General features: G+C 46.2%; 1 protein-coding gene across 1 annotated transcript in view; it reads left to right on the forward strand.

Annotated features, from left to right (window-relative positions):
• Positions 1-13,003, forward strand: part of LOC105697864 (metabotropic glutamate receptor 7) — a 63,298-nt gene that overhangs the window by 1,458 nt on the left and 48,837 nt on the right. The window contains exon 3 of the mRNA XM_023434734.1: positions 1,166-1,243. Within this exon, the coding sequence (XP_023290502.1) occupies positions 1,166-1,243 (78 nt within the window). The remainder of the gene's footprint in view (positions 1-1,165; positions 1,244-13,003) is intronic.

Genomic DNA, 13,003 nt, shown 5'->3' on the forward strand with positions numbered 1-13,003 from the left:
AAATACGTCCAAAGAAATGTCAGGAGGAAAAGTCGGCGAACAAAATTCGATTAAAACAACGATATGATTTTTCTTCTCAAGGAAATAATTGTTTCTTACAATTATATAATCCAAATAACGATATATATTTGTTTCAGTCAACTAATCTTTCTTCTCAGCGCACGAGAAAAGAGAGAAAAAATTCCGGTGCCGCCCCTGTCGTTCGGATTTTTCGGTATATTGCATCGCGAGAAACATCGGATTTTACCGATTTCTCCGACGAAATACGATTGCCTGCTCCTGAAGGACCGGTCGATAAAGATCCCTCGCCTTATGAAATCGCTTTCGATAACTAGCTCGCGCTTTAATAGGCGCCCATAAATTCGATTACTATCCACCAATCGGACCGTAACCACCTCGCCGCGTTTCTCGACTCCGTATATCTGTATGTATCCATGGTATATTTATCTATATACGGGGGATATGTACGGATGAATGTCTGTAACTTATGTGACCACCCTCGCGTGTATGTCGAGGTACCTAGAGGCGCCCTTTGCGAGCGCCATGTCGTTTGCAGGATGCGAACGAACCTTCATATCCGAGTGACACGTGTAGGATAATCCCGAGTGTGCACAATAAGACGAACAGCTGATCGGGTGCTTCGGGCCGGTGAGGGGCGCGAAGTTTCATAACTTTCATGGAGAGGGTGAGTCGAACTTCCCGCAAGCCGGAGGATTTTATTTTTTCTTTAATTTATTCTCCCTCCGGATTCTGCGCACCTCGGGATTCGAACTGTACACGTGGGGAATAAATTTCCTTCGTTAAACAAATTCGTTTAATCGAGGCGATTGGTTTATTTAAAACAGCGTTTCGGTTAAGGGCATCGAATTTTACTTCATTTGACGAAACTCGTTTGCTTTGATCAGCTAAGATGTTTTGGTTACATCGTATCATTAATACCCTCAGAAAACGGCCTTACTTAATAAATGAAATATTTCGGCAAAAACGTATCGAATTGCTTGAATACTTTTGAGTGGTCAATGATATTTGATGTAATCAAAGGAAAATTATTGACCAAGGAATTTGTCGTATTAGTCAGACATTTGGTTGTCCATATGATCGCCGTATTTTAAGGTTGGATATAAAAACATTTAATTAATTCAATCAAATATTTTTCTGTTTGTAGCGTGTAAACGACAGCTCAATTGCAGCTCTGCGTAAAGGGAGTACATGCACCGCGCGGTTGCATAGGAGGCCGCGTAACGTACGTTTATTTGCGCTTCCATCTTAAATATATATTTCTATGCGTGCATGGCCTGGGGAGGAAGGCGGAGAAATTACTCGATCCGAGAGAAATAACTCTTCCCCGATCCGGAGGAGAATTCTCCCTAGAGCCCGCTTCACCTCGGATCAATGCTACCGGAACAGGAAGAAACCTTCCTACGTGGGTTCTTGAGAACACCCTGGAAGCCGCTTCTTTTTTTTTCTTTCTAATTCTATCTAATTTCCCCAAAATATGAAGCTTCACATTTACTTCCTTTCCAGCAGGGAAACTAGCTCGATCATAATAGCTCGAGTGCTAGGGATAATTCGCCGCGTTTAATCAGCCATCTAGGGAATGTCGCTGCTCAGTTCACCCAGTATGAGTAGGGAGGGGAGCTGTCTAGTACATTTCTGATGCCCTTCGTTAGGAATTCCCTATCCGGAGAACTGAGGTGCGGCGTAGTGCAGACAACTTCCATCCTAGGAATTTCTAAGGATAGTCAAGCATCGAGTCAAGTAGTCCTCCAGCCGCCACTGGGAGCTCAGCTCTGGTAACTTTCCCTAGCAACATAAGGTACAACGGTACTAAAATGGCATTCAAATATAGATGCGAGGGTGGAAGCGCCCTGGCCGACCAACTTGCGAAAACTCGGTGTCGCCCTGTGTCTCTCCAATCGTTTCGGAAATATTTACATAGCTATAATTGAATCTACAGGGCCGAGCGAGACTCGCGAAATGTGACGATTTTCAGCGGAGTGGGAGTGTTCCCCCCGGCGATGGGAATACAACTGTGGTTATCACAATTTTAGTCCCCAGGACTGCATTAAAATTAATTTCCGAGGAGAGCGATCAAGGTGCACTCGACGCCTCTCTTTGTTTGTCAGGAGTCGCGACTTAGATGCGAAATTAGGCTTATAAATCCTACTTTTTTTTTTCTTTTATTATTTAATCCTGTCGGTGACAGATGATATGTGAATTAGTAATGTCGGACAGTTCCTCGCGTCGGTTTTTGCGATAAGGGAGCAATTTAGCCGATAAACCCACATAAGGAAGGGCCGGGTTCGAGCCTTTCCCTGTAAGCCCCTCGACTGCGCGGACAAACCTTCGGCGGATCGGAAAACGCTCCTCGTTTGCCGGATAAGACGGATAAGGAGGCTTCTGCCGCGATCCAATTATCTAGCCTAGATGCCTTCGAAGGATTAGATCAATGGACGCGGAGTCGCACGCGGCTTTTGGCCTCTGCCGCACTCGAAAAGCTCCATCCGATCCGAAGCTTTCCTCCATGATGTTCCTTTTCCCAGATAACGAGAGGGACAACGAAATCGTGGATAACGAGGTCGAGTACTCTCACGAGTGCGTACTAATTTTCATGAAGCAGGTGTATATTAAAAAAAAAAAAAAAGACGTTAGAGGTGGTTCCAGGTCTGACCTCGATGAGTTGCAGAAGCAGGTCGGTGGGTTTGGTTTGGATTTTCTCTTTGCAGTGCGGTTATTCGCAAACCTACGGGGTAGATCGTTTAGGGAATCGATAATTCTTCGGAGCTGGCTCTCTTCTTGTCGGGATGCGATCCGTTACGGTGACGTAAATGCACCACGTCGGATGCACCCAGAGTACTCGGTACGTTTAAGCTTTCGTGCCGCGCGGATCGGAAAAGCAGGGCGTCCTTAAAGAGTGCCGCGAGGCACTCTGCAAGTACTTGGTTCGGATATGGGACCGCTAAGTACAGCTTTCCCTTCATGAAATCCAGTCTGACATCCGTCGCGACAATGCACCTGACACTGAGTGATTTTCCTTTCGCCCGGCCGCTTTCTGGAAATTTTACGAATTTTCGAAAACGGCCGAAATACCGAGTTTCAGACGTCAGACGTGCAATGTTTGCTCTCCGAACAAAGAGGTGCATATCGCACCACCTTTGATGTCGTCACCATGGCGATGTGCATCCCACGTTTCCGGAACAGAGGGACGCGTCGCATTTCCTTGGCCTTATGCGTTTTGCAGAGAAATGGTAACATCCAATCTGATGCCCCGAGATGTTCATCAGATGGCGATTCCCTGATCGGTTGTTTTCAAAGCACACGTGGTCGATCGGTTTGGATCTTTTTCGAGTTCGATCTTTAAGCTTGTTCAGTACCTAAGAAGGGGTTCGTTCGTTGGCCCGGAACTTGGAAAAGTTTGGGAAGCTGCGGTGCCATTTAAGCCCTCCGTCGGGGCATAATCTCCCAGCGACATAAAGCTCCAGACGATATAAAGTCACGGTCACGTCCGATCGGGAGAGATTCCCGATATCCTTGGGAGTCTCAAACATCCCAAGGGATCGCTTCCAGTTCCTCGATCCCGAAGGATATTAAAATTTCCAGGACTCAGCGGTCTCTCTTCGCCAAGACGGACGGCCTTTTCATTTATGCCACTCTCATCGCTATCGTCTTCTCCGGATTTATCACCCCCCCCCCCCCCCCCCCTCGTGGAGGTCCTGTGCCATTCAGGGTTTTAAGGATACTTCTTTGCGGAAGAGAACGGCAGGATTCCTCGAAATTAACGTCTCGAACCCTCTGGGGACTTTCTCAAAGGTGATTCCACAGTTGGAGCTGTCGATCCACTCCTTGTTCTCAACTTTCCCCGAGGATACGTTTCGCAGGATTTCCCTAAATTCCGACATTGCGTTATTAATCGCCACGTCGGTTTCCGGTATAATCTCCGGTAATTACATTTCCAATAACATCCCCTCGTGTTTTCGCTCCGGATCGAGAAGTCCTCGAATCCTCTTTTCTCCCTTTTCCTTGCAGGAGGGTCGCCCATATTTTCTCGTTTCTCGCACCCTGCGTCTATGTCGTTCCTCCTCCCTCCGCCATCTTGGCCCATTGTCCCTCTCTCTCTTGATCTCCACGGCCCTTCACCTACCGGAGGGAGATTCCCGCAAGAATAATAGGAACAATGGATACTTTCTGCAGACGCGTGCGCGCCTCCCCTCGCTCGAGCGAATATTCCGAAAGGGAAACGGAAGGAGACTCTCTCTGGAGAATGAGCGAGGGGTGACGACGCTTCGTACAGAAAGGCCGACCTATCGTCGACTTGTTCCCCTTAGATAGTTGAGAAACGGGCCGATTTCTATGCCACGTGTCCTATCATTGGCAGGAATATGATAACGTAAAATGAAACGGAGGCGAGTGTTGATTTCCATGATATTTTTCCCAAGAGGCAAGAGAACAATTATTAAACATTTTTATTTAATTCCAATAGCTTAACAACTCTCGCTCTGGCGAATATTCTAAAAGGAAAATAGAAGGAGACTTTATCCGATAAATGAGCGAGAGGTGATAACGCTTTACAGAAAGGCCGACCTATATGGTAACGTGAAATGAAACGGAGGCAAGCGTGTTGATATTCATATTTTTTCTCAAGAAGCAATAAAATAATTATTCATAATTTTTATTTACCTTCAATGGCTTGACATCAGGTAACTTCGCATATTTAGGAAAAATGAGGATTGTTAATTTTATTTAATCTCAATGGCTTGTTATCAGCGGATTACTCTGGATACGCCGATGGCTTTTAAGATCGACTTAGCAGGGTGCGAGTGCACGTGCGCGTAATTAATTCTGCATACAGTGGGTACATTACGGTGATGGCAAGTGTCACCTGTTGCCACTGTCAGTCCCTGCCAGCTACTAATGGTCGCCTGTAAATTATTACAATCAGAGGTATCTAGGGACGATGTAGCGGAATAGTTACAGCCCCGGGCTAATTGCTCGTACTAATTTCCACTAGTCGAGGCTTAATAGTTTGCGACGTGCTCGTCAGCATAATTCGGGACATGAAAGGAGCATCTCCCCGTGCATAAATAAACTGACAATAGTTACATATTAAATATTTCTCGGATATTTTCCCAGGGAGGGTGAAATTTCACGGTCGGTGAGCGTTAACTCGTAGCGACCTTGGGGGGCCGTGATAAAATTAGCGAAATGGGTTCGTCGTTATACGGCAACGAGATCGCGCCTTGAAGAAGTTCTTGAAAGCCGCGAGGTAATGGAAACTTCCTTAGGAAGAAAATGGAGGAGTTCCGGGAGAAGAACGGGGTGACGCGGCCAGCGAAAGGAGGAAGTGCTTTACTTAAAACTTAAGGTGCATTTCCATGGCGATAAATTTCCCCGGACGCGGTTCATGATGCACCGCTTTTCCGTCCGTCAGCTTTAAGACTCCTTGCAGTGATATCATGGGCGTGGCGATGACTTTTGCAGTCCTGAAACGAGCTCATCTAAAATGAAATATTCCAAGATGGACTGTCGTTGATGGTTAAAATTTATTTATACGGGGTCGTGCTCCTCCCAGGGCATCGATTTTCTTTTTTAAGGCACTCGGTATTAGGAAAGATGACACGGGAAGTCTTTTTTCTCCGCGCCTTGAAGCAGGTCGGGTGTCGGGGTCGAGTATGAAAAATGATAAATATTTATTGGGAGGGGAGTGGAAAGCCGTGCTGGCAGGTTTTCCTCGGGGCTCTCTTATGATTTAGTCAAACACTTGCTCCGGGGCCAAAGGAGGGCTCGATCCATCGATTCGCCTCTTATACGCCGGGATCGCGCGAAAATAATAGCTGCCCCTTATTTCGCTCGTTGATCATCCGCGAAAAAAGGTGTCCGCCCTCGGGACCCTCGAAATTTCCTCCCGAAATTTTAGCGACTCCCCCCTCGAATTTTTGCCTCGAAAATATTTATCATCCGAACATCCAGGAATATTTCTCGCGATCTCGTGCAGCGTGCACTTTGGTGAACATTTTGGGCGGACTAAGAGCGGGGACTAATCGCATTTTTGGAGTCTGAAAGCTCCGAAAATTCCCCACGCTGTACGTGCACGAGTCATTAACCTCTTTCTGCCAAGCCGGCCTGCAAAGTAGTGGGAAATATTCAACGCCATTTCCGGCGGAAATTGAATTTTGACTCTAAGGAGACACCCGCGTTAGCGACTTGGATGAAAATGGAAATTACGTCAAGCGCTGACGGACTTTAATAAAGGCAAAGAAGCCTTTTATCCAGATGCGAGGAGGTCGTCTCAATATTCATGGCATGTAAGAGGCAACCCGTTTGCTCGGCGCACCTATGGGCATGTTTATTAATGGGCACGGTCGCATTTATTATCGTTTGTTCTTCGCGTCTGGGGGAAAGTTCGGTCTAGAGGTCTAATAAAGTCCTCAGGAGCAGCAATTTGGACTACGGTTCTTCCGAGTGTCCACCCGGGGTCCTGGTCAAAGGACAAAGGAGCCGTGCGTGCATGGCGTGCAAAGCTCTCAGGATCAGGGGGAAATCGAATCCCGTTTCTTCGGTAGATTCCTTTTATTCGCATCGGCGAGGCGTTAGCCGCCTCCTCTTTCTTCCTCCCATTCGGATTTATACCCCACGTCCTGGCGGTCCTGGCACCTCAGGATCGATGCTAAAAGACGACCACGGACGACCGGGGAATCCCGTCTCTCGGCAGACATGGCACATATTTCTTCGTTAGTCAGGAAATTTTGCTCCTGGGGAGATTGGTCCTTGAAGGACCCCGGAATCCCCTCGACTGGGTTTCAAGTATTCATCCCTCAAGGCCGCTCTCGACTCGTTTGAAGACAATAGGATGCTGATCTTGAAGCCGAATTCATGGCTCTCCATATTTACAAGGATCCTTGCCGGCAGGAATTTCGAGGGCGCTTCCTGGATCCTTTAAGCGTTCCCTCATATATGAGGGTCGCCTATGAATATGGACCGCTGGCTCGGGTTCATGTTCCTCCCAATTTTGAATGGATTCCCTCCCGGGAAATGCATCCTTGATTTTGATCCAGCTAATCGTGATATTCCAGGTACCCCTACGGATCTTGGATCGTCCTCGAATAATTCGGCCTAGATGATGATCCTTGGAATCCAGTTTGTCCCGGTATTTTTGGAGGATGCGTCTCCAGGACGACAACTCGTAGGATTGATTACGGGGTAAGAAAGGGTTAAAGAAGTTGCCGAGTTTCGGGTCACGTTTCGAGACAAATTGCAGGGGAATGGCGAGATGAATTAGCCCCTTCACTAATGGCGGCGTCATCCGCAAGTTTCTTTCGCGCTGAAAGAGTTTCTCCTTTTTGCAGGCGGCACTCTTGGCCGAGGGAGGTTTCGCTTTTTCACTCTCTTTCCTTTTAGCCTTAACATGGGAACCGTTAAGAGATACATCGCCGCGGAAGTGCGACGCCTTTTCCGGTTAAACGCCTGCCGGGACTCACAGCTGATAGGGCGGCTTCCGCTCCAACGGAAAGAAAAACTCTTTAGGACTCGTCTCGTCCCCCAACTTTTAATGGACCCTGCTTCTAGGGACTTTCTTCTCTTTCGTCGACCATTCTTACCCCACGATTTAAACCGTTCCGATCTTAACTTCATTTTTTACCGTCAGTATAAATTACTCTTGCATTTTCTGCTTCCAAGGACTTCCCTTTTTTTCGTCGACTACTCTTGTCGCGTGACGTAAATCGCTTCGATCGTAACTCCATTTTTTACGGTCGTTACAATTTACTCCTGTATTTTCTTCCCAAAACTTTTCGAAGAAGTGGGAACTGCTTCCGCCTTTTGTGCATTCCCACGCTGTTGTAGCGTTTCGAAAATTTATCCGCGCGCGGAAATACCAAATTCCGAGTTGGCGAGAAAGCGCAAACGTTGCCGAAGCGAAATGAGAAAAATTAGCATAATCCGCCGCGAGGGCGAGGATACTTTTTCCTTGAGCTTTAGTTTTCGAGGATTCATTCCGAATTTTCGGTGTCTTGGGGAATTTACCGAGTCGGATTTGCCAGGAACCCCTAAATATTTATGAGAAATAACCGCTCAAATTTCGGGGATTTTAACTTTGCCGAATGTTGCGATGTGTGATGTATACTAAGTACACGGTTTGCGAGAATACATACGCGGTTGTATTTCACGCAGGACGTGGTCTAATTGTAGTAATTATATTTGATAAACGCTGCCTGTACGGGGAGAACAAGGTTTAGTTAGAGAAATTATTATTACGTCCGTTGTGAGCTGTATTCAAATTTGGCTTTGCATGTTTCCACGACCTGGAGTGAAATGGGCGATATTTTTATAACACGTGTTATTAAAGTGCCGAGTTAGGGGAAAAGATTGCATTTAAATACCTTCTCTAAAATAATCGTGCTTCTTACTTCTGGTTACATTTCTTCCGTTCTTTCGGTGAATGTGAAGGAATTTCCATCGATCCTGGTGGTATGATAATTTTTCCACATATGGCTCAGCCATCTCTACAGCGTGTGCGAATTTGCAACGCAAATCATTTCTCATTATCAGACACGTCAATACGATTCCCCACACGGTTAGAATTCTTTAAAAAGTCCGCCATTTCCAATTTAAATCCCAGCCCGAATCGTTAATTCTTTTTTGCCCCGCCGGTCATCTTTCCCTTTTAATTTCCAAATCCCATACTCGAGGTTTATAGACCCAATGCTTTGAATATTCTCGTTCCCAGAAATTGCGAGATCCGAATTTTATCAAAATCTCTCCACTAGAGCCTCCGAATTAATATCGATTACCTGAATTCATGCTGCAAAAAATGTCGAGCACTTGCCCGGAGCCATTCGAGGGTACAGATCGATTACTGAAATCTTTCCAAAAATATACCTACCAGAAATTGCAATACCGAACTTCCTGCAAGTATACCAACTCAAGGATCAAGATATGGCATTAAATTCCCGGAAGAGTTGAAACACAATGGCGTCTGTTTGAGGCAACTTCCATCGGAAGAAGTTAAATTAGATGCAGCGGGTAAAGACGCCGTTTCGGCAAAATTAACTGGCTAGGCAAAATGGCGGCAGAAGTGTAAGAAGTTATGAAGACGTGTTTTCCTTGGGGAAATATCTCTAATGAAATGGTACCCCTTGGCCCCTCGAGTACCGCGATTTATCGAACGCGCTAAAAACATGCCCGTGGAGGATCGTATAAACATAAACCACCATCCATGAATTTTTCCCATGGAAGAACATTTCAGAATTTATCCTTGCGTATACGATTCATGGCTCCAAGTATATTCGCAGAGTTCTAATTCTCTCCTACGGATTCGTCTCTTCCTGGTTTTGCATAGGCAACGATTGGCAAGGGTCCCAAATGCGTAATTCCGTCGAAAGGAACGGACCGCTTGTGCAAGTCGAGTCTAGGAAGTCGGTTGGCCATCAGATGGAAATCCGAAGGAAGTTGCCATAGCCGCCGATCTGGGTAACGAGCAAGAAGCCTTCGTCTTCGAGGATCATTAAGCCCGGAATAAAGCTTCGAGTCGGAGGAATAATGTTCCTCGCCTCGTTCCCAGGTCGACGGATGGTCTCCTCTTCGGCGGTAAATTGTCCCTGTCAATCTTGCGAAAGTCCACCACCTCGCCCAATGGCTTTCTGGTCCGATGGGGTTTTAGGGGAAAATAAAGAAACGCGACTCTTCATTGGCCAAGCCACCCCACAGGGGGAACGCTCTATAAAGCCTACCTGCAACGGGGGAAATGCGTTTTGGGAGCCTCTTTTTAACAGTGTACCGGTGAATGCCGGGTTTCCACTCACGATTACTGCTGGAAATCGTAATGGCGATTGCAGAAGCGAAGCTGGCCGTTTCGTTATGCTCGCGGATGGGACTGGCCTTCCAATTAGGTCGCGGACCTGCTTTCGATGGGTTTTAGTGGCCCCCCATTGGCCATCCCGTTCGGCCTGTTCAATCATTCGATATATCTGCGCGATGGGATCGAAAGACTGGCAGACTTGCAGAATTCCTTGCCCTACACCGAGTTTGGGCGCTGCATATCTCATGCCAGCCTCTCAGCTCTCCCCTGGAGCCAGGGAATCCCATATCTTCCCATTAACCTAGGGGAAAAAAACGCATCGAGCCGCGCAATTTTATTTCTCTGGGGGTTACTTGCCAGTTAATGGGATTTAATTAATTAGTATTAATTATTCGTCTTAAGACTGCGAGATGTGCCGAGTAGGGGCGCAGACAGGAGGTCAGAGATTGACAAAGTCTTGTCCAGAGGCCGAGGTGGGGCTCGCTGATGGTCCTTGGATGCTGCAGTGTTGGCAGGAGAAATGGGCTCTCTCCGGGATCCATCTAGGAAATTACTAGACGCTTTCACGTCAGTTGCCTCGTGTCGGGATTTCGGTCTTGCCCGTTTGCGGGACTACTCTGTCGAATCTCCCAGGGTTATGTCGCTCTCGATTAAGGGATGTGGGATTAAAGAATGCCACTGGAATCATCGAGCGATCCACCGTTAAATGGCTAATTGATAAATTGGAAAAGAAATGAAGTCTTCAACCGAACTGCTTTGTAATTAACGACGTTAGTCACGTGCCACCTAGATGTTAAGAGGCGTCATGTCGACAGCTACTCGTTCTTATTTTATCGAAGCCAGGATTCCGAAGTCGATTTATTTCCGTCACCCCCTAAAAAAGGCGACCCGGAGATCCTTTTTTAAAACGCCATCAGTCTCGCTGGAGCAATTTTATAGGGGATTTCTTATGTTCTTGAATTAAATTGGCTGTATTCCTTGCATATCAAATTATCATTTTTTCCAGACAATGACGATTCTAAGGGTTGGTTTATGAAGGGTGGTTTCGTGATTGCAACGAGCTCGATTCATTGCACTCGGACTCGTGAATCCATTGTCGTCTTTTGTCGACTTCAGGCAAGGTAGCTGCAATCCAAAGGATGGACCCTTTGATGGGGTTTTCAAAGGGAACGGGAGACAGGAAAAAGTTCAATAACAGAAGTAACGTCCGCAACTTGACGCCGGACAAAGAGAACGGCGTCTTGTTTTTCGTCGCGATCGTCCCGAGTCCGCGGAAATTAACGAGGAAAACGTGTACTTCGGTGTTCCTTCATTCAGTTATTTATTTATTGGAAATTCAAGTTCGAGTATACTGAAATTGTATTAGCTGGACGCATGGAGAAACTGTAGAGGTGGCGTGAAATTTTCATGAAATCTCGAGATGGAGAGGGAACTTTAGTTGTTCCATTATAACTTCCAGATAGCGTCCGCGTCTTCTTCCATCAGTCATTTTGGATGACAGAACGGTTCCTGAAGTGTTCTCATTCGAGCTACTCTGGCGTGTGATCGTATTGATCGATTGCCGTGTAGAGTCTCGACAAACCCGGTGTATATCTCACGGATGACCTTTTCCGAATTTTTCTCACGTCGAGCCTTTCCCCTCTTCTGGAATTATTCATATTAACGAGTCGATTTTGGACATAAACATGATTAAAATAATGTCCCCGAAGTTACAACGACAAGAAATGTGAAATTCTACCGGGAAGAATTCTACTCTTTTCGTGTTATTTCTAAATCAGCCAGCTCGGTGGAGTTCCGCACCAAATGCATTTAAAAGCCTGCGCGAACGGCACCGAATACTTAACGTCGAAATTCGGCACATTTAATGTTATTCACGAAAGTATCGACAATTAATCCACTCGGTGGAATCGGATAATCGCGATGGAACGGATGGAACGAATGTCGGAAATTAAATTCTACTTTTACGAGTCTCGTGGGCCAGGTCGATAAACGCGTTTAATAATGGATGATCCAAGGTTGCAATGAAATCCGTCGTTCTTCTTGCAAATCAAGCTCGAGGATTCCTTAGGAGGACCTCGAGATGAGTTTACCTCTCGATTCGTTTATTCGATACCTCGATAATCCCGCGAATGCCTCGTTGGTCGGCCAAGTATTGGAAACGGATGAAACGACAAGGCTTCCGGAATCCGGAAATTCCTGTCGGCGTTACTTTATTTCGACTTTATTCCCCCCTTAACTTTGGCGACATCGATGGGAATCGCGACCGAGAAAAAGTTTTAACGCGGTCGCTCAAAGACAATTGTAACTTTCGAGAAAGCGTTTAAACTCGAACCAAGACAAACTGGGAGTTAGACCAATTTGCAAAGTAAGTACACAAATGGAGCGACTATACTCGCGATAGGTAACGGAAAAGTTTGGTACGGGGACAATGTTTAAAGTTTACGAATTCTTCGGGAACACTTTGACTTTGAACTATAGATTGTTGTATATTTCCCATAAATGTAAGTACCGATTAATGGGACCCACTTGCATGATGAAGTATGACTGAAAGTCGAGATTTGTAATGCATTTTGGAACGCGTTTAAGTTTAATTATTAATATTTTTCTAGTTTTTAGTAAGGGTTGACGAGGGGGTAGAGACTGCTTTTGGCAAGGAACCATAAATCAGTAAAGGGGAACCATAAGTGGTCCTTAGCGAGCAGGAGTGGGGAAAAGTTTATCAGTGAAAAGACCCCTGGAAATGGTCCCGGTTTATTAGATTTGATTACGACCGGCTATTATGGGCCCTAAAAATTATATCGTTAATGGAGTCGAGCCGATTTGGCATTATACAATCCTGGTGTCATTAGACCTCGTAAATCGAGCGCGTAATTTCTCTCGCGTCCACGAAAACCTGCGCGAATCACTTTTCCGACGCCATATTGGCATTTCCCGGGAATAATAGGAACGCAGATGAGAACGGAGGACAAATCATTTCCCAGACATTGAATTTCAACGACCCGAGGGAATATTTGTTAAGAAAGGTCGTTCTTTCTTTATTTCGCCTCGACACGTTCCCATACGGAATGCCTTCCGGAATCGTTTCCGAGAGGGTTGCATTCTCGATTCGTCGAAATAAATTTAGGATGCAGATACCGGCCATGCATTATTCACGCCGTGGGAAATTTTTTCCATGTGAAGTGAAACCACGCGAGGAGTGGCAGCCGAGAG

This window comes from Orussus abietinus, unplaced genomic scaffold (genome assembly GCF_000612105.2).
Source record: "Orussus abietinus isolate OABI.00-Male unplaced genomic scaffold, Oabi_2.0 scaffold1, whole genome shotgun sequence".
Lineage (NCBI taxonomy): Eukaryota > Metazoa > Arthropoda > Insecta > Hymenoptera > Orussidae > Orussus > Orussus abietinus.